At 33.6% G+C, this 21,053-nt stretch overlaps 1 protein-coding gene across 1 annotated transcript; it reads right to left on the bottom strand.

Annotated features, from left to right (window-relative positions):
- Nucleotides 1-603: 603 nt before the first annotated feature.
- Nucleotides 604-20,134, bottom strand: Gint3 (GDI interacting protein 3). Its single transcript, XM_085942738.1, has 8 exons — nt 19,763-20,134; nt 19,357-19,487; nt 14,131-14,272; nt 12,764-12,858; nt 12,480-12,636; nt 6,905-7,062; nt 5,576-5,705; nt 604-4,037 (listed from the first exon to the last, which is right to left on the bottom strand). Exons 1-8 carry the CDS (start codon nt 20,006-20,008, stop codon nt 3,762-3,764), a joined length of 1,335 nt encoding a protein of 444 aa, XP_085798864.1. The 5' UTR covers nt 20,009-20,134; the 3' UTR covers nt 604-3,761.
- Nucleotides 20,135-21,053: the final 919 nt, after the last annotated feature.

The following is a 21,053-nucleotide window of genomic DNA, read 5'->3' on the forward strand; positions in this document are numbered from 1 at the left end:
ATTGTGAAGGCCAGACTCTAGAATAGACTACGCATATGACTCCAAATTTGTATTTGCAGTGACGACATGAAAATCGCAAAACTGACAAATCAGCGAAATGTCAAACTGTCTGACGTGAATGAAATTCCATCCTGAAAGGAAAACTATGGCGCCGTCTATACATACTTTTCAATTATATATAAATCCAACACCATGTCATTAGGACTCCAAGCCGTCTGCAAGACCTAGCGAGATAGACTGGCGAGAGCCAGCTGGCTCAGCTAGTGATTTATAAATGATCTTGCAAAATCAAATCTGTCTTCAATGGGTTTATTCATACTTAATAAAAATATTTTTCCTATACTTCATGCTGTTTATTTTGTATCACTACATAAAATACCAATCGCATAACATTAGGAAGGGTATAATTAATAAGTCACATTTATAATAAATATTATTTAATGTTATTTACACAGTATGTATTCAAATAAGCAGGCTTTTCAAAATATAAACTTAGGCTTAAAACGAAAAGTGGAAATATGATAAGCCCTGCTATAAAGCCATTATAAATATGGGGTTTGCAAATAGTTTTTTTTTTTTTAAATACATTATTTTAATGGTAAATGTCGCTGATGCAATATTTATGCATTATGGTGATTATGATACATAGTAAAAATACAAAATTGATAATTAAAAATATACACTAGTTGGGTATACATAATAATAATTTAAATGCATAGTATAAAATGTGGCTTTTTTAAAGGGATTAATGTGAGAAATATGCCGATGAACAGAAAGTAAAAACAGCTTGTCATGCTGTGATTACATTATGATGCACATCGCGAATTGTCACAGCAAGCTGCCGCTACGGGAAAAAGTATAATGTCATTTTTCTTAGTGTTTAAAATGTTATCAGACTGATGCTCCCATCCCGTAGCACTTTTTAAACCTTTAAACGAACATTGTCAGTTAGCAAAATCATCAGAACCACAATGAGGTCACCTCACACGTACTACACTGCATCGACACCCACATGACTCAATGAATGTTTTTTATCATTTTCTAAATGCCTAACTCATGTCAAAATTGCATATTTTTTAGCGGTTGGCACTATGTATTTTCTATAATAATGTTGTCTATTATCTACGGTCTGCGGGTTGGGTTCTGTTCAAAATATTATCTATGGATGCAATATCGTAAGTAATTTTAACATACGCACGCGTAGAAACTGTTAAAATTAATTTAAATTAGAATGAATAATGAATAATAATTCAAAATACTAATACATTAAAGTTGGTATTCACTATCATTGAATTCATAGAGATAGTGATTAATCAAAATATTCTGCGGAATGACAAAACCATAGACTAAATTTGTCACCGTGACAGCATATAACGTGATGATAATGTATTCGAACCTTAATGGGATACTAGCTCATGGGCTTTGTGGGCTAGACTAAATTTATCGCCATGACAATATGCGACGTGCACCATAATGTATTTAAACCTTAATTATCAGTCTGTAAGAATAATGATGGACAGGTAACTTTATTCAGTTTGTAGGATTGTTATCCATAGACAACATACAATGATAGTGAATGGGTGAAAGAGTAAATATTATGTGGCCATAATAGGTAAGTAATATAACAATTCACTTAGTAATAGCTATATGTATTGTTCCAACAATTAATTCAACATTACAATAATACAAGATAACAGATTGTGAAATATTCTGATGTACAATATGGCCATAATAAATATTACAAAAACGCCCTTAACAATAATTGTTTTCAAAATATAACAATATATTTTAATGATAAATTAAAACTTTAGAATTATTAAACCATTGAAGCGACATCAAATTTAGGTAGTGAATAGGCAAAATATTATTATGTCAAATTACATGTATCCTGTTTATAAGGTTTTCGAATGCTAACTGAGAGTGCGACACTTTACCCCACACCTCGCGCGGCAGTGCAACAAGGGCAATCTACACACTGCATGTTCAGGCAAGTGCTTGTCGTATAATTCGAGCCTGAATCGTGATGAAAGTAAATATACATACGAATTTTGAATTAACTTCGATACGTGGATAATGTCAACCATGGCCCCCACATCTTGAAGCGGGCTTCCAGGCCAGGATCTTGGGCGGCCCCCTTACCTCCTATCACTATGGTTAAGGTGATACATCACTGAAACGGCAAATAATTTTCAACTATAGGCGCGACGAAATTTTGGACTCGCTGCCATTCGGAGAGAGAACGTGGAGCTGGAAACACGTCAATTTGTTTTGTGATGGCGACGGGCGTATTAATTCTTAAATCGTATAAAGATGACTAAAAACGTTACCCATTTACTTTAAAAAGAAAACATGTCAATGAATATATTATTATTGTTACTGATAGAACAATAAACAGAACATTAAATGGACACATGTTGGATTTATATGACAAATTATATTTCGTTTGACATGCGTCATTTGCACCCGCGACCCGCAATCCGCGCATTGGCTAGCCACGATCTTTTTAGACCGTGCCTCAACTGAGGTATAACCTCAAAGGCAGTCTGACGCTCTGCAGTATTATTTTTCAAATGGTGTTCGAGGTCAAATAAAATTCAGTGTAATTTTGCGATTTTTAAACACATCGAATTATGGAGTTGTCGAGTATCACTCAACACGTCACAACAACCATATATTTCAAAATGGTAAATAACTCCGAAGTAAACTAGCGCTGCAGGCGACTTTTTTTGCTATTAGAGCAAATTTAAGATGTGTATTTATCTCATTTATATGGTCAAGCCGGGCCCCTAGGCTAGAGCCCTGTCAGCCCCTTGGGGGGCCATGATGTCAACTATCACAAGCATAGATATATATATCCACATGATACAACATTCCATACATTATCCAGAAAAGGCTTTAGATATCTGACAATAATCTGTAACGGTCACCCTTAATGCAATGGAGTTCAGTTTAGAGTGTGTAAAAAATGTATTTATAAAATCAAGATCTGGCATTCAGATAGACACGGTAAGAAAAAAAAACCATGATAACAAATATAGAGCGAGAATTCATTTTTTCGTCACTTTCATCTGTGTGTATCTATTTATTACGAAAGAATAAATTTTTATGGGATGATTCCGGCTCTAGGACAGGCTAAAATTTTGGTATCATTTTATTTTTAACTTTCATAAATCAATGGTTGCAAGGCGAAACCGCAGAACTGACTATTGCTAACTTTACAGTAGCGCAAGAACAATGAACCCACATCTGAATTTGAAATGACGTGATGTGTTCAGATGTGAAAAAAAACGATAGGAGATATTTTTTCAAAATGCTGATTTGTCAGCTGAGCAAACAAAATGAAGTATAGTAAATAAAATGAAAAATCGCGAAGTAAATATCACGTTTTGCCTTTCAGGAGTTTTGAAGAATTTACAACCTTCCATGATGAGATGTCCAGAAGACTAAACGTATTACGGTTTCTCAATGAGAAATTAGTTAACTTGAAGTCATACTACAAATTTTTACATCTTTGTTACAAATGAGATACAAGAAGACAGAAAATGGATTCTAAAATGTTACTTTTCACCCCAATAGTGAAAAAAATTATATATTTATCAATGAATCTGTGCAAACTCGCATTGACAAATTTTTACAATTTACTCAGCTATAACCAATATGGTGGAACGTTAAAACTATTCTCGGTCCACATTAATCATTATTTGGTGGTAATTCATATCACGGTGGCAGAATACACATGCAAGTGTTCAATAGGGATATTATCAAGGCTGCTGCTGTACGAGCACCATGACCTCTGGCTTCAGGTAGACGTCTTTCTGCGCAGAGTTGCGCACCTGCTCCAGGATAGAGTGGTCCCACGCAAACGTAAGAATAGTGGCCGGCACTAGTCGAAGCTCCACCAGTGTCTTCTCAAAGTCCTCTTCGCTCACTTTGATACCAGTGGGGGAGTTGAGCACAAACGGTAGGCCTTCGTGTTCCAAGTTCTCCCGGACAAAGTTTTGCACCTCTGAGAATTTGTCGTACACAGAGAACGTACCCTGAAAGACAATCAATCAATTCAACATTCAGTTTATAGAGAGCAGCATTTCTTTGGATCATTCACAGCTATCATAAAATTTTATTATTGCAGACATTACTACTCCAGCGTAAGGCACTGGCACCCTCATCCAGGGGCTCCGGGTTCAATTCCGGTGAGGTCACAATCATGTGACTTCCTCAAAGTCTGGGTGTTTATGTGATTGTTTCACATCTACTACTGCAATAGTTTCACTACACCACAGTAATTGGGCTGCGTGGTCCGTTGTAGTGTTAAAAAAAATAACATACTATTGGATGTGTCAAACTGTCATCATATGACAGATAGGGTCTTTCACCATTAATATTACACAAAACTTAAGATATAAAAGAGAGGAATGAAGATAAACTAGAATATTTCAATGCAATAAAACCTTGATAATCCAAGCACCCGAAATTCTACATCTTTAATTCGAATTATTGCTTTCACAAAATTGTTTTATATTTCATGTTATAATCCTAAAGTCGAAATCAATTTGAATGAAACAAACAGACATCTGCAATCACAAACATTCATACCTACTGTATAATAAATTAACGTAGGTAACTGTGATTTTTTGATTTTTGACAGATGAGTATTTACAAAGATGTGGAAAAGTACAAAGTTGCACACAAACACATGAAATGCACAAGAGGTATCTGTGTTTATTTTAAATGTTTTATCTATGGAAAACTCCCACGAATGTGAAAATAATGATCGAGAAAATTTGAAAATAATGAACAAGAAAATGTGAAACAATCAACAAAATGTTCTTTACGCGTGAAATATATAATATCGACACCTCCTACATATAAGGTCGGAACCGCATAATGGTAACTTTTCAGTAGTACGATTTCAATAAATTTTAATGACTATGAATGAAATTTTAATGACTATGACTAAGAATGTTAATTTAAATGCTGGAATCGTATTATATTTTTTTTTCGACCATATCCGATCCTAATAGGATCATATGGGCCACCACAGAGTAGAGGTTTGTATTAACAGATTTTGTTTTTTTTAGGAGAAATGGACGTCAGCCACTTTCTCAACCTATTAGGTCCATACCCTGACTCACACACAAATTGAAAAACAGTATGTGTACTTGCCAGACCCAGGATTCGAACCCGAGACCCACGGCGTGATAGTCCAACGCTTAAGCCGCGCGGCCACCGTGGGTGTATTATATTAGTAATGTCTATAAAATATTGATTAAATTTTTGTATTTTTTTTCGATATCGTTTTATTATCTTTAAAATTATTTAACAAAGGCAATTACGTAATTCAAAATAACAAAAAACGCAGTTACGACCATTTAAATTTACTTATTTAATAATATGAATGATAACCATTTACAGATTTTTCGTATTGTTCAAATTACAGATCATAAAGTTAGACAAAATTCTTAATTCATAATTTATTTAAATAATTTTGAAATTGAAGGCACCAATATCCAAATCCAAAGCACAGTTTATTGTGTCTTACTAAGATAGAATCAATTCATTTAAAAGTGCATCTCACCTGCAGTAGTATCCCATCGGGAAACCGAACTCTGATGAGAGCGTATTTGTACTTTCTCAACTCCCTCAGTTCGTCCTTCTCCCTCATGGCTTTAGTTCGTAAAACTTGGCTTTTCTCCGCAGTCTCCGCTCTACAATTAAATTTTACAACCAAGTTATTTACCTATGGCTAAGTTACACAAGCAGACCATCGCCATCGCTACGACTTCCATCGAACGTCCAGCCCAATTGAATGATGTCACTTTGAACCTTTTCGTCAAGTCAATTAAAGATATTGTAATGAAACTTCTTTTTAAGAACAATTAGGTTACCTATTTCTCACCTCCCTGTTCATTTGTAAAACTTTAATTAATCAATGATCTATGACAGTGGTCGGCAAACTCATTAGTCAATAGGGCCAAATATCAACAGTACAACGATTGAGATTTCTTTTGAGAGCCAAATTTCTTAAACTCAAACTACATAGGTAGGTTCTTCTTCTTCTTCTTCTTGATATGTAGGTACACTATTTATTTACTAAATAAACGTTAATTAAAGTTTTTAAGTCTTAATTAAACTATAGGTACACTGATATCATACGTAATAAAGATATAATTTATTGTTAAAAATTTAATTGTAAGTATGGTAACCATAAAATTAAATCATGACAATGACTGACAAACACTTAATGTGAATAATGGCCTTGCATCTCCGTAGAAAGTTTGGGTAAGTCAGGTTTGTATGTTGTTGTTTTTAATTTCAAGCACGGTTCCAGGTTCTCATCAATAAGACGACTTTTCAATTTATTCTTGATATCCTCTCTTAGAAATCACTTTACTAACTACAAAACTTTATTAAAAATGAATAAAAATACCAATATTAACATTGTTGAAAGATTGTATTCAGTAATTAAATACAGAAGTTTTTTCTTGACTCTTCTAAAGTTCCTCAACTGCTTTCGTCTTGTATCACCAACAGGATATTTAGTGCTTAATGACGTGACAGGAGGTGTTTAGTTGTCAAGTGTCTCTCCAAATTTGACTTATTGTTATGCGCCAATTTTACCCGACAAATATACAGGTCGGTAGAAAACGCGAAAGTCTCAGTCCATTCAACTTTAAATTCACGGTTTTCGTTTTCCGTTTTTCTTTGCTTCTTCTCTGTAGCCATGTCAAATAGGACAGAGAGCATTTGTGGCAGAGCCGCACTCAAGGGGCCAAAGAGCCGCATGTGGCTCGCGAGTCGCAGTTTGCTGACCACTGATCTATGAGATCTATTTGACCAATTAATGGGTGATAAATAGATCGATACAATATCAATATTGATACATGTCAAAGGTTTAGTTCATTACCTAAGTTGGTGTTCTCGTTTGATTTCTGCCGGTGTGATTGAATAGAATGCATGGGGAAGATCAACCCGCCGAGCTGCCTGTGAAGGCAATAGGACTTGGAGGTTTCTGTCCAACTCCAAATGTATCGGCTCCGCAGAACGGAGAGCGTCGATCAATAACTGAAATAAGAAAATAACACAAGTGCTACAGGTCAAAATAGTCTTCATAAATGGCTTGCAAATGACTATTGCGGTAGACTTATACATTATTGAATAATAATCTAATTTACATATTTCACTAAAATCTGTAGAAAGCATTTCCAGTGGAATGTCAAAGATAAGCATAATATATTTGGGTATTTATAAGCCCATTCATTTGTGGCATAGTTCATCATGAGCTTTCTATCAGAAAGACATGACCGTATACTATACTATTTTATTCGATTCAAAACGAACATTAATTCAATTTTCAAAGCTGATTTTGGCAAAATTCATGAATTTACGAATGAAAATCTAACCTAACAAATAATCCAGTATATCGGCTATTTTCAAAATGTGTTTGCTGCTGGCTTCCTGTAAAGTGTAAACCGACAAGAACCGTGTTTTATTTAGACACGAATTTTATGTCAGTACTATACAACCCAAAGAGATTGGACAGTCTTTAATATACAACCATATATTTCCGATACAACATTTCACGGTGAAGTGTGATACAGCGAACTGCATTCGTACAAGTTTCCGGACACGCATTCATTTGGCTGAGGCTTCCAGTGCTGCGAATGCCTTTTTCAGTGCCTATTCTAAGATGACAATGATATTAACCCTTTTATTCCCATTCGGCCGATATTTCGGCCCACCATACCTATGCGAAAACTCCATCTGGGCCGATCCATCGGCCGAAAGTTTGGATCCAAATTTACGATTTATTCCAATTTTTTTCCCGTCATATTTCATCTCATATAGACAAAGCACTATATTCGGTATGTGTTAGGTGTGACTAATATTTATTTTAGTGTGGCACTTGATTATAATTGTGGCATACCCTAATAACTCACAAGTCGTAATTGTTCTTGCTGTCGAACTCGAAGCCAAAGAGGGTCATAAAAAAATAAAACATTATTTTTATGACACATTTTAAGTTCTGAGATTTCTTTTAGTTGTTTTATGATTCATATATCAAATAATTAATGAGCTCTGACGGAACGAACAATGAAGGACCATGTTCTTTTGGCAGAATGGTGAAAAAATACATATTATTATAATAGATTTAGTGCTTTGAAACTTTTTTTTTGAAATTACTTCATTCCCATATCAGTTGCTCCCGATACTGTATCGAATTCTCGTGCGATTTTGTGAATTGAATAATAATATTCATGAATACCTTGACACTTTACGATTTTTTTTGATTACTTTATAAAAATTCTATTTCATAGAGAAATAATATGTATATTTTTTTTTCTGTTACTAGATAAGAATAGATCATACTATAAATTTTGATATATCAATTATAAATAAAAAAATGTAGTCACACTTGTTTTGTAGTTCAAACATAGTTTTATCCGTTCATTTCTAAATAAATATTGATATATTATTTTTATCTTTTATTTTATTGGTGTAAACTATCATTATTATTACTTATTATTGCTTTATACACCATTGAGAACACACAAAAAAAGTTTCAAATTTTTAAAACATGTGTAGAATTATTTATTTCAAAAAAACTAAATCAACGATTTTTTGGCAAAAAACGCTTGGGAGTTTTCACATAATGCTAGGCTAAATCACTTGGGAGTAAAAGGGTTAATATCATCGGCATACATTAGCGGCTGCACAAGTCTAATAAATATTGTGCCACTACTGTAACTGCTGGCATCGATATCTGCGACCCGTATCGACCTTTCTAGTGCAATGTTAATGACCAGAAGTACCAAGGTGTCACCTTGAATGCGATTTGGTGTTACAAATGGCTTACAATTCCAACTGAAGTTTTACCCGGTATTGTACCGGTGTCATTGTCGTTTCCATTACTTTTATGACTTTCGTCAGAATTTTAAACTCCCAAATAGCTTTGAATAGCTGATTGAGTAATTTGTTTTTATGTTTCTTAATAAGATTACAATAGTCTAAATCAGTGTTTCCAAACCTTATTTGTGCTATTTCCAACTCCAACGCATCAAAAATCTCCATGCCCCCCCCCCCATATCAAAATTTTATGGTTATCTAACAAATTCTGAAAAAAAAATGAATTGCTTCAAATAAAAAATGCACACAAGCAATACTATTTTAAATTTAACTTTCGTTAATAAGTACCTATGTACATTTTATTAGATATACATTTCAGAATAAAATTAGTGCGATCATTATGCTTGATGTGAGCTGCAAAGAGTTTTTATGTGAGGTACTAATTTGGTAAATATTAATCTTAAATCTCCACAGTTCGTGATATGAGGCGTCTATTTCCAATACCCGCTAAATCCATAATCACGAAAAAATCATGTTTTGGTTGTATCGTGTCTATGAATAAGAATCAGTGCGGCCAGTGTATTTATTTTGTTCCTAAATACGTTATATCCCTAGGAAAAACGACTCTAAAGTTTCAAGTTATTTCCTATATCCGCCATCTCCAGACGGCAAATCGTTCCCATATCCGCCAAATCCTTCATCAGCCAATGAGCGCTCTGCATTGCGCGGAAATGCAAGATGGCGGTCTAGCTCTCAAACAGTGAATATCGTGTCCATTTCGTCCGTGTTTTTACCAAGTTATAATGTCGAAATTATTGAAAAATGTACAAAAAAGTTCTCTAAATAAAGGACGGAAGTATATCCAGTAACGATTTTTATGGAAAAAAGAAATACAACGCAATGAAAGGTAAATGAAGTTCCTAATATTTCCCTCTAATTTTGATAATGACTGGGTGTTTAACAAATTGTGTTGAAATATTGTTTTGTGTTAAATTATTAATTTATACTACGAGTATCATGATTATTCAAATACAGATCTATATACAGTGTGCCAATATATACATGGCAGTTTTCAAGAATGCAACATCTCTTTGTAAAATGAATTATAAGTACTTAATTATCGAAAGACTGGTGAATAAAAAATGTTTATTGATGGGTTAACATTGTATCGGTCATTTGGCCCCCGAGAATAATTCAATGCAAATGCAACATAAATGTGTCGGATGAAGTGACATAAACAAACAATCCATCAATCATCATTCATCTCACTGGCGGAAAACAATATTAACATATACTTACGCGTTTCCCCAAAAGATTTTTACACATAACTATCTTGAGTTTCTTGAGTGTTTACCTAGGTACCTACTAATAATTATTAGGTCAATTTAAAAAAAAAAATTTATTAATATAAATATTACTAGTAGCAAATCCACAAGCCAGTGAAAAATGTTATTTACACACTATTCATCTTCAAATAATAACCTACATAATAATTTAATCGTGGACAATGCCTATTTTTCGGTCAATTATTATGTAGGTACTTGGTGTTTTTGGTTTTATCGTGTAAATTATATTTAAGTAGCTTTTAATTTAAAAAAAATAAATTGTAAATTACAAAGGACATGATAAACACTAACTTATGTAGAAGTATTCTTATGTATAAATATTCTAAGATGCTAATGCTCGTGACGCACGTTTGCCATAAAAGTATTTCAAATTTGAATAGGTATAACAAATTCCTATAAGAATTTATCGCCGATTCAAAATAAATGTAGGTCCCGTCGACTAAAACGAACGTATTAAAATAACACCGTGTAAATGTGAATCAAAACAAAGGTTTTTTTTTCCAATAGAGTAATAAAATGTATGATTGAAACGAAATGCTTGCATGAAAAAATACTCTCCCGTAACTATGTTAAATGGTTTTGTTTCTTACGTAAAGTTTGTTTAATTTATGAAATAAGTATTTAAGAAATGATGTTGGTGAACATAAACATTTAAGAGGTCCTAATTTTAGAACACGCGACAATTATTTTGTGTGATTTTTTTACTTATGTTATATTGTTAAAATGCCGTGGTTTTTTTTATTTTATGTGATTGTTTACGTTTTTTTATAAGCTTTAAAAGTGAAACAATACACGTTTACGGCGCGAATATTCTGCTGCTTCTATAGAGTCAAGTTGACAGCAATATTGATTGTTAATAATTAGTAGGTGATAAAGAAACCCATTGTTTATTGCGACTGCCTGCTTCCTTGACATTTTTATTATATTTTGTTGATCATTTTAATGTGTAACACAGTCAAACAGTATTTTTAATTGTTGGTATTTTTATTTCAAATTCTTTTTTATTTAAAATTTAAACGAATACCTACAAAACGTAATATGCAGGTACCTAGGTATTTTTTATTATTGGTGACGGCATGTCGAATTAATTACGTAATGAAAGAATATACCTACGCAAATTTTTACTTTAGACAAATACTTATTTGTGGAACCTATGCAGATAAAAAGTTTTAAACAATAAACCTGTAAATATGTGAACATCAAGTAGCTTAAAGTTGTAAGTAGAATGGCATATATTTAATGTACCTAACTATATATCTGTTCGAAAATTACCTACTAAGTACCTACTTAATATTGCATTTTTTTTTTAAATAGTGGACGATTTTAAAATAATATGCACCTATAAATTAATATTATATACCTACTAAATGTTCTACCTGCATGCTAGTATTGTCTATAGCAGAGATTTCTCGCAATTGATCGCGCGCGTAAGTGCGGCAGCGGACACATTCGTGTGCGCAATGAAAAATGATAAGGAATCTAATTAGTATAATACCTATTCTTTTTTTATTTCTGTGAAAACCTGTTTTTTTCGAATTAGCTGTTATTTTGTATACATTTTCAATAAGGCGGTAACAATTTCCTTGTTTTCCAGTTGAAAACCCCCGTAGCTATAGCTCTACTCTATAGTGTTTATTATTTTATGTCATTATTTTTATTATGGAATCATTTTTATTCAATAAAAATATTTAAAACTAAAACTTGCACTTACATAATTATTGCTGGTAACCCTGTATCATGCTGAAACAAATGTTAATTTATTACCATCGAACGACGCCAAATCCAACAGTGATTACTTACTAACTCCGCCAAATCCTGTGATAACAATCAAACTCCGCTACCTCCAAACGGGTTTTGCATTTTTTATACTATAAAACGAAAATATTTCGGCAATTTATTGTTTAATCCTAAAGATTCATACTTCTTAACATACGTGCATTTTTATTTGTTAAATTTAAGCATGTAATTTCCTTATACAGAAAATGTCCATTTGCCAAAAGTGCTTGCGTGTGGATTTGGCGGGTATTGGAAATAGACGCCTCATATCAAAACGATTTCTTTTTTTCAGCAACAAATCATTTACAGCGCTAAAGCACCACATTCAACTAAATATTATTATTATGATGGGAATAGCAACAGTAATTTTCTCAGAGTCATGGTTGCAATTTCAAAAAAACACTTTCGAAAATGCATTTTTTAACAAAAAAAATGTACCAAATTTGCACATTGGCCCCCCAAAACATTCAAATTGCCCCACATTGGGAAACACTGGTCTAAATAAAAACTCACCGTTAAGCTGTCTATGGAGTCTACATTTTCTGCATTAAAAACTAAAAAGCTTTCCTCGCTGTCATTTTCACTATTTGGTATGCTCTGTTCTCTGAATCCAGCCGCATGCAGTAATTCTTTGGAACCCTCTATGGGCAGAACCTTATCGCAATAGATTCTGAAACAACAAAAAAATTGCTAGCTAAATTAGCTGTAATCTTTAGCTCATCTTGTACACCGTTTATTGCATAACGGGTAGAAATAGACTAATAAATGAAAACAATTAAAATTCAATATATTCGTACCTATTGGACATTCTAATTTTGTGGTACTTTTCTTCCTCAGGATGGGCAATGATATTCTCCAAGTATTTACATAGAATATCTACACAATTATCGATCTGAAATGAAACCAGAGACATGTTTTAATAATCATATAAAATAATACATCGATATCATATGAATACGTGTATTAATTTAGGGGCCAAGTACCAACAAAATAAAAACTCACATCTTATAGAAAATTGTTCTATGTACCAACGCCAATAACGTCAACTATGGTCCAAGTGCCTCAAGCAAGTCAAAAAAATACAGCAAAATATTTAAATCTGACAACGTTGTAAGTCCGTTGGCGTATTTTCTTTATAATGGTGTAAGTACCACTGCAGTGGTCAACGGCATTCAACATTAAATGGCTGACGACGGTGTGTTGAGTTAATTCCTAAAATTATGAAAGCTGCCAAGATTGCTTCAAACTGTGAAACCACATTTTTCAAAAGGTCTGCTTCATGCAATTTTACTGCAATGACTCAGTATTTTGTAATCACAGGCAATACTACTTTTTGGTACTTAGCAACCTTAATTAATACACCATGTATTCATATGTCCAGTAGTTTTGATGTTTTAGGACAACCGAATTTGAAAGATTCAAATCAATTACAAAACGAAAAAGACATTGCATAATATTAACGAGATAATGACGTCTTCTCAAATACCCTATTTGGACATATGAGCCCTCAAGAAGTGAAGTAGGCCAAGTGACAAAATGGTGAAACTTTCTTATTGAAGGTTTTAGTTTAATGAACTTTTTACATAATTTTTTGTATGGAGCTGTATTCATTTTTTTATATTAAATGGAAGTTTATTACACAAATAGAAAAAAAGTATTTATGGATAATATGGATTATAATAAGATAATAAAAGGGGTGAGTTTACTCACTTTTACTTATTAATGTCACTTGGCTCACTTTAGCCTATGTTAGTCGTGTTCACTATTACATGGGAAACTTGCATGAATGCATAGAAATGAACACAGCTAACAAGCATGTTACCATAGCAACATGCGTGTTAGCCGTGTTCACTTCTATAGGATAACAACACGTTAACCAGTTGGTGAGAACGGTGAAGTGAGCTAATGACTTGGCTCACTTCACCATTTGACAATATAATACGATAGCTCAATGAATATTTTTATTTTAACAATAAAACACTATTTTAGTACATATTTACTTAGCTCACTTCACTTTTATGATAGTTTATGTAGAATACCATAACGCACCTAACTCACTTTTTTCAAAAATGTAGGTCGGCTCACTCGACTTCTCCTTGGCTCATATGTAACAATATTTATCAGAGCACCGTTAACTTAATATGAGATATTCAATACTAATTACCTTGTCTCTTCCGTTATTACAAGACTGTATAATGAGACAGGCGGTCAGTCCCTGTTCCTCCGCGAGTTGCTCGTAAAGGAATGTCTTTATATTTGATTTCCATTCTTCTTTGGCTAAGATTTCTTCACTGATCATGGGGCAGCTAGAAATTGAAAATAATCACCACGATATTATTATGAATAGTACCAAATTATAGAGGGTGATAAATATACTTCAAACACTGCGAGAAGTTACATCTCCTGGTCGAAGGACTACTGACTCCATGACAGTGCACGATCACCACTTAGAGCCACCGCTTTGAGTAACGATTTCATTCAGGAGAGGAAAAAAATGTTGAAAACAGATCTGAAGCATGAAAATAATCACCATTACAGCGTTATTTTAGGGAGTCATCCATCTCCATATGTAAAATCAAGTAAACGATTGATGTCACTGTAGACGGATGAAGTTATGTTAGGTTAATATTGCAACCTATTTTACATGCATACAATTTTTGAAGTAATACGTCTTTAGGCGCGTTTGGAAAATCAGATCAGAGTGTATTTTTGACGTGTGACATGTAACACATAATTTATTTTTTCACACAAAAAAACACACTCGATTGGATTCGAACCACCGATTATTCGGTTATCAGCCGAACGCACTATTTTTACGCCACAGTTTGATACTGCAATCGTGACGATTATACAGTATAATATTATAGTTTAGAATTGTTCCGTTGCCTAGGCAGCGAATTTATTATTGTCGGCCATTTGCAATTCCTTACGTAAACAAACTATTAAACGTCATAGTGGCAGTTGTTACTTTAAAAATAAAAACAACGATAAATAATTATATAATTTAGTAATATAAGTTAAAGTGTATAGAAATAAACCAACGGCTTTCCAATTAACGGTCCTTTTTCTTGAGTGTGTAATTTAACAAGATAATTAAGAGCTAGTCGAAGAATCTAGTTTATCACAAGTTTTGTTTTTGTTTTGTTACGCCAAAGAAGTATAATTTCTAACGCACGTACATAAGTACACAAACCGATTTTTTTAAATGTAGAGAATCTTCCCCATTATTTTGTTAATGTTTCCCACCATTACTCCTGTAGAGGTAAATTTTATATTTAAGATGGTCACTAACACCAACATAATATTTGTTATCCGATAGAATTTGCTTGATATGTAATATGTGCAGTCTAGCTCCCCGCATTGGCTGATATAAATAATTAGTAGCCTAAGAGTCGTTGAAGCATGAACATGTCAAAATTGTTATTCATATAACAGTGTGGCCTAAAACAATGCGCTTGAATATACATGTTATTCGGAAATTTTCTTTTTTAATTTTCAACTACCTACGTTAATTTTTATTATTACCAATATCTTTATCCACATATTTCTACAATGTCATCAAAAATTGGATGTGGTATTCCTTTGAATCGACAGAGTAAGGAAATTACTATTAATGCAATAGAATATTTTTAAGAATTTTCACACAAAAGCGAAAGACGTATATTGTAGTGAACCAGAAGTTACAGGACTGTCAATAGTGTCTGTGGAAAGAATTCATGCAGAAAAAAAAAGAAGGGAAATGTATCATCGCCGAAGAAAAGGTGGAAAAGTATACATAAAAAAATGGCTATCGATGATTTTGATCATTGCATCATTCGGAGAAAAATATATACCTAACTTCCAAAAAGAAACCCACCAGTTGTCAACAATAAATTAGTGAAAGACATAAATTTTAGAGGCTCTGTACCTGATCCTAATAAGATCATATGGGCCTCCACAGAGTGGAGGTATGTATTAACAGAATTAGTTTTTACGAGAAATGGATGTCAGCCACTTGATCAACCTACTAGGTCCATACCCTGACTGGCAAATTGAAAAACAAAATGTTTATTTGCCAGACCCAGGATTCGCTATAGACTATGACACTATAGGCCAAGGCTTAAGCCGCGCAGATATTAATAGTTAATATAAACTTTAATGATTTAACGGTCGCTTTATCAATGGTTAATTGAATAAATGCATGCACCTGGGATGAATTATTTCGCAGAGATATTATTTATTATTGAAATGGCTCGCACGCTCGGGAACACGCTCTCCGTTTTCATTGATTCATATTAATCACAAACCTTTATCAATTAACCTTTTTATCGCGACATAATTTCGCTCATGTACTTGTTCGGGCGCGCTGCGATTTTTACGATTCATAAATCATACCGAAACGTCATTAAAAATGTACCTAAAAATCCACTGAGTGGCTCTAGCTATAATAAAACATTCCTTTTAATTTTACAGCATGTGAAAATAAACAAAAAGATCGTAAATTAAGCAACAGAGCTTTAAGAAATTCTGTCATACATAATAAAGCACGCTTGGAGTACATACCGCAGAGTGAAGTGGCCTCTATGATACCGGATAAGTGGTAGACACTTGCGCCGATGATTAATGTTCACACGTTTTTTAACACCAACACAGAACGCACACAATCGTTATTGTTATATTATTTCCTTACAACTTGGTCTCATATTTCAGTCACACCTAATTAATGTTTATGGCTTAACTATATTTCAAAAATTGATTTTGTCATGGTAGTCATAAAAACAGGGCACAGAGCATAAAGCGACATCACATGCTTCACACATAATGTTCGTCATTTTTCTTTTTTTATCTTTAGTAGTTGAAGCAATACACACACGACATCTTCGATATGGTTTTGTTTTATTTACTGTTGGAGGAATTTTACGGGGTAAATGTCTTAGGAGTTCTGTTTTTAAAATTCTTTATGGGTTATTAACTACACGAGTAGTTTGTGATGTCGATGGTCTTGAGGCACTGCCATATGTTTCGATTAATTGCCGGATTACGTTTAATTGAAATTCAGCTAAACTAATTTTTTTACCGGTGATAACTTTGTAAAGTATGCTACTATTTAATAAAAATAAATCTATGATGTGGAATCCAACCTTTTTATACCACTTAAGACTCTTTCGCATACACGAGAGGCTGCTCAACATCATGTCAGCTTTGTCTACCGTGCCCATATTTTTATTATAATCCACAACGCATTGTGGTTTTATAATGGGTTGTCCTGTGGCCCTATTAATTTTATCTGTCGGTACCATGGAGTCATCGTGCATGGTACTGATCATATGCACTTCCCGCCTATCATGCCATTTTAACACGAGCAATGGGCCACGGTTAAGAGATTTTACTTGTCCTTTCTTCAGTTTATCAAATTTTGGCATTGACTTTCGTGTTTTACGTACCGTGCCGCAAGCATTTGTCTTTTTTTTATGTAGAAACTGAAATAATTCTGGGCTGCTGTACCAATTATCACAAAATAGTTTATGCCCTTTACCAAAATAATCCTTCATCAAAGTGGTGACAACAGCCCCAGATATTCCCAAAAGTTCACTATCACTTATTTCGGTTTCTACACCACAATAAATAATAAAGTCTAAAATATAACCGGTTTCCACATCACAAATCACAAATAATTTGATTCCAAACCTATGTCTTTTTGACGGTATAAATTGTTTGAATATTAATCTCCCTTTAAAAACAATGATACTTTCGTCGATGCAGAGATTTTCGTTTGGTAGCATTGTTTCTTTGAATATTTTTCTGCAGTGGTCAAGAAGTGAGCGCACTTTATAAAGACGATCTCCAGTAGGGATTTGGGTATCAGAGTAATGTAGCATTTGTAGAATCAACTCATACCGATCTCTTATCATAGTTTGGCCAAATATTTTAGAATTTAATAATGGATCAGCACTCCAATGTTCTTCAATTGTGAGATGGCGATTTCTTGTCATCAACATTGATACAGCATAAAAAACATACATCTCTTCTGGGCATGTATCATACCAGGCATGGATCCTTGCATTCGGAGTGTGGGCTTGTGTGTTGAGCATATGGTTGTGGTAATTATTTGTATGGTTAACTATGGTATTCATTATTGTTTTGTTAAGAAAATGACGAAAAAATTCCATTTCTGTGGAATTTTCATTGAGCTGTACACTAGGGTTAACGCCTGAGTTGAAACTATCAAAATCGTATGTGATCGGCACGAAGGGACCCGCAGTCCACGATTGGAGTAAACTGTCTGGTGCTGCACTGGTAGACGGTTCAGCCACTCCTTCATCACTGCCTATATTGGAAGGCTCGTCAACATCGTCGGGATGTTCTACTAGCGCAGCTTCTTCATTATCACTTTCCATCTCATAGTCCGAATCCAAACATTCAACATCAGGGATAGACATTTTTATTTAAACACTAAATATGCTATTATAACTTAACAGTTTTGAGGAAATTTAAAGTTTTAATTCACTACACAATAATATTAAATTTTAATCTTAGTTCTTTATTCGACTAAAATGAGAAGAATTTTAATCATCACTTTCCTTGAAATAAAAATGAGTGGCCGTGAATTTTGAAAATCTATTCTACATTTTTTAATTTAAATTTAAATATTTTACAGATTATTATTTACTTATTCTCAATTTTTCGTATGTATTTCCATACAGTACAAAAGATTTATTATAGGAATTTTAAATTATTTATGTGTTAATAATTTCGTTTTCACTTTACAACCACTGATTTAATTCATAAAATCACTTTTCATTTAAAGAATTAACGCACATAATTAATTATTAACAGAATGGCGCATCAATAATAATTTTATAGAAAACCGTAAAAAACTTTGAAATGTATCAATCACAACACGAAAGCAATCGACTGTTGAAAATTATCACCGCACTAGCCGATTTCATGTATGAGATCATTAACATCAATTCGCGCCGGCGCAAATTGCGCAAAGCAACTAGCGGTAAATTTTGAAACCAATCATTGGAAATCTGTTTTACTCCAATATCGACAGGGTATGTGTCTTTGCTTAATTTCGAATTATCTAAAAAGTCTTATTGAAAAAAAGTCACAGATGTCAGTAAAGGAATAACCCAGCTAGTTTTTCAAACAAATTTCGACTGTATTACTCGCCGAATTACGAAAATACGGAGGTAGAAACTTATGGGCACTTCTGGATGCCCTTAGCGGTGAACGGTTTAACTATCATGGGCATTTCTAGATGCCGTTAGCGGGAGGAGGGTTAACAAAATCTATAAGCTTTCACAATTCCCGTAAATGCATGCAAATCATTCATTCTTTTTTTGTTGCTGTTTGTATAGATAATGTGTACTCAATACAATCTTGATGTCTGAAACTATTTGCTTACCCGAAGAACACACCATTAACGGCAAGATGGGGAGACGTTTCTAAGCTGACGGATTGTTGGGCGCTTTCAGGAACTGTTTCTGGAACTGCATCTGGTTTCTTTTCCATTTCTAATTCCCTTTTTACTTGCGCCTACGAACAAAGATAAACATTTAACAAAAAGGGAGTATTATAATATGATAATGTAATTGTAATAACCGCACGATAGAAAGATTATCATGAAAATAAAATGTGCGAATGCAGCTCTTAAAAATAAGAAAACTAAAAAAAGCATCCCTCGCTGCTCACTGGGTAATCTATGTATATAAAAATATAATTATATAGACTTTAGGTTTTACTTATGTTGTGTGTGCATGTCAGACACTCTTTTAACCATATTTAAACTGGAAGTGTATAAATTGACAGACCTGTATGGCGGAGAGTGAGGTATTGAAGGATGGATTCTCTCTCCGCTGGCCCTGTATTCTGAGCAAGGCTGCTTGCGCAGCCAGGCGACTCTCTTCAGACATCTGCTGTCGCGGCACGGCTTTCTGCTCCTTCCCACTCGTCTGCTTCTTGGAGGTGTCCTCTGTCAGCTTGTGGCCGGGCCCTGCCATTTTGAACTTAGCATCCGCCTTCTTCCGTTGGAAGAATTTCTTTATCTTCTCCGCCATTTTGTTTGATTGTCTAAGACTACAATTACGTGTGCGCACGTATATTGTTGTCTAAATTCGAGGAGTATGCTCTTTCGGGAGTTTTAGTCTTGAAACGCTGTCTTTTAACTCTTGGATGGCGATAGAAGTAGCTAGAATCATAACAAACGATTACATTGATAATATAACTTGACAATCTTCAACATAACCAAAGCAATTTCAGAACCTTCGAAGTACCTACCTATTGAAGTGGTTGATGTGAAAATTATAGAAAAATTAATATTTTCTGCAGTGGCAACATTGTTTTGTAAATAAAAAAGAAAATGGAGGCTTTGCTTTGGTAACTTACTTGCATGCCCATTTGCACCGCGACAAGTCAAAAATTACGAGTTTTGAGTTAAGTACTACGTCTCATAATCTATCATTCATAGTACATGACATGTAGCTAAGTTTCCATACTTCAAAGTCATAAAATATTATATAAAATAAAATAAATTTTATGCCAAATAATCATATTTACCATAATTATATTTCAAATCGTTCAATATCGAAGTATATTTCGAAAACACAGTACAAAATGTAAAAGGTAAAAACTTAAAGCTGATTTTCTATTTGACGTTTTTTTGGATTGTGGCAGTTTAGTTGCGGAAGTGTGAGCGAAATGTGGATTGAACAAGGGAATTCAAAAATATTTGTAATACTGTTTTCATTTTATGTCAAGAACTTACATATTAAAATTTTTATAGTTTAGTGGCGAACGCTCTTCAACCAGTCAAGCAATAATGAATGAATCAACAAAAACTAACAAAAACTATTATATAAAGGAATACACCAAACATAAAACATCCCTTGTAGGGTAGTCATTTCGTAATGTGATATTATTATATTCCATACACATTTAAAAAATGTTTCAGGTACGAATTATGCAGAGGTTGTGAAATAATCAGAAGAGGTGAATCGAGAAATAAATTTTCAAAAATTTCGAGAACTTTCATTTCTTGAGAAAAACATCAATGAAAATTTTGAGAATTTGAGAAATTATTACAATTATATGAGAGGGAGAAAA

Source organism: Rhyacophila brunnea, unplaced genomic scaffold, assembly GCF_057557595.1.
Source record: "Rhyacophila brunnea isolate RB1 unplaced genomic scaffold, BYU_Rbru_1.0 scaffold_15, whole genome shotgun sequence".
Lineage (NCBI taxonomy): Eukaryota > Metazoa > Arthropoda > Insecta > Trichoptera > Rhyacophilidae > Rhyacophila > Rhyacophila brunnea.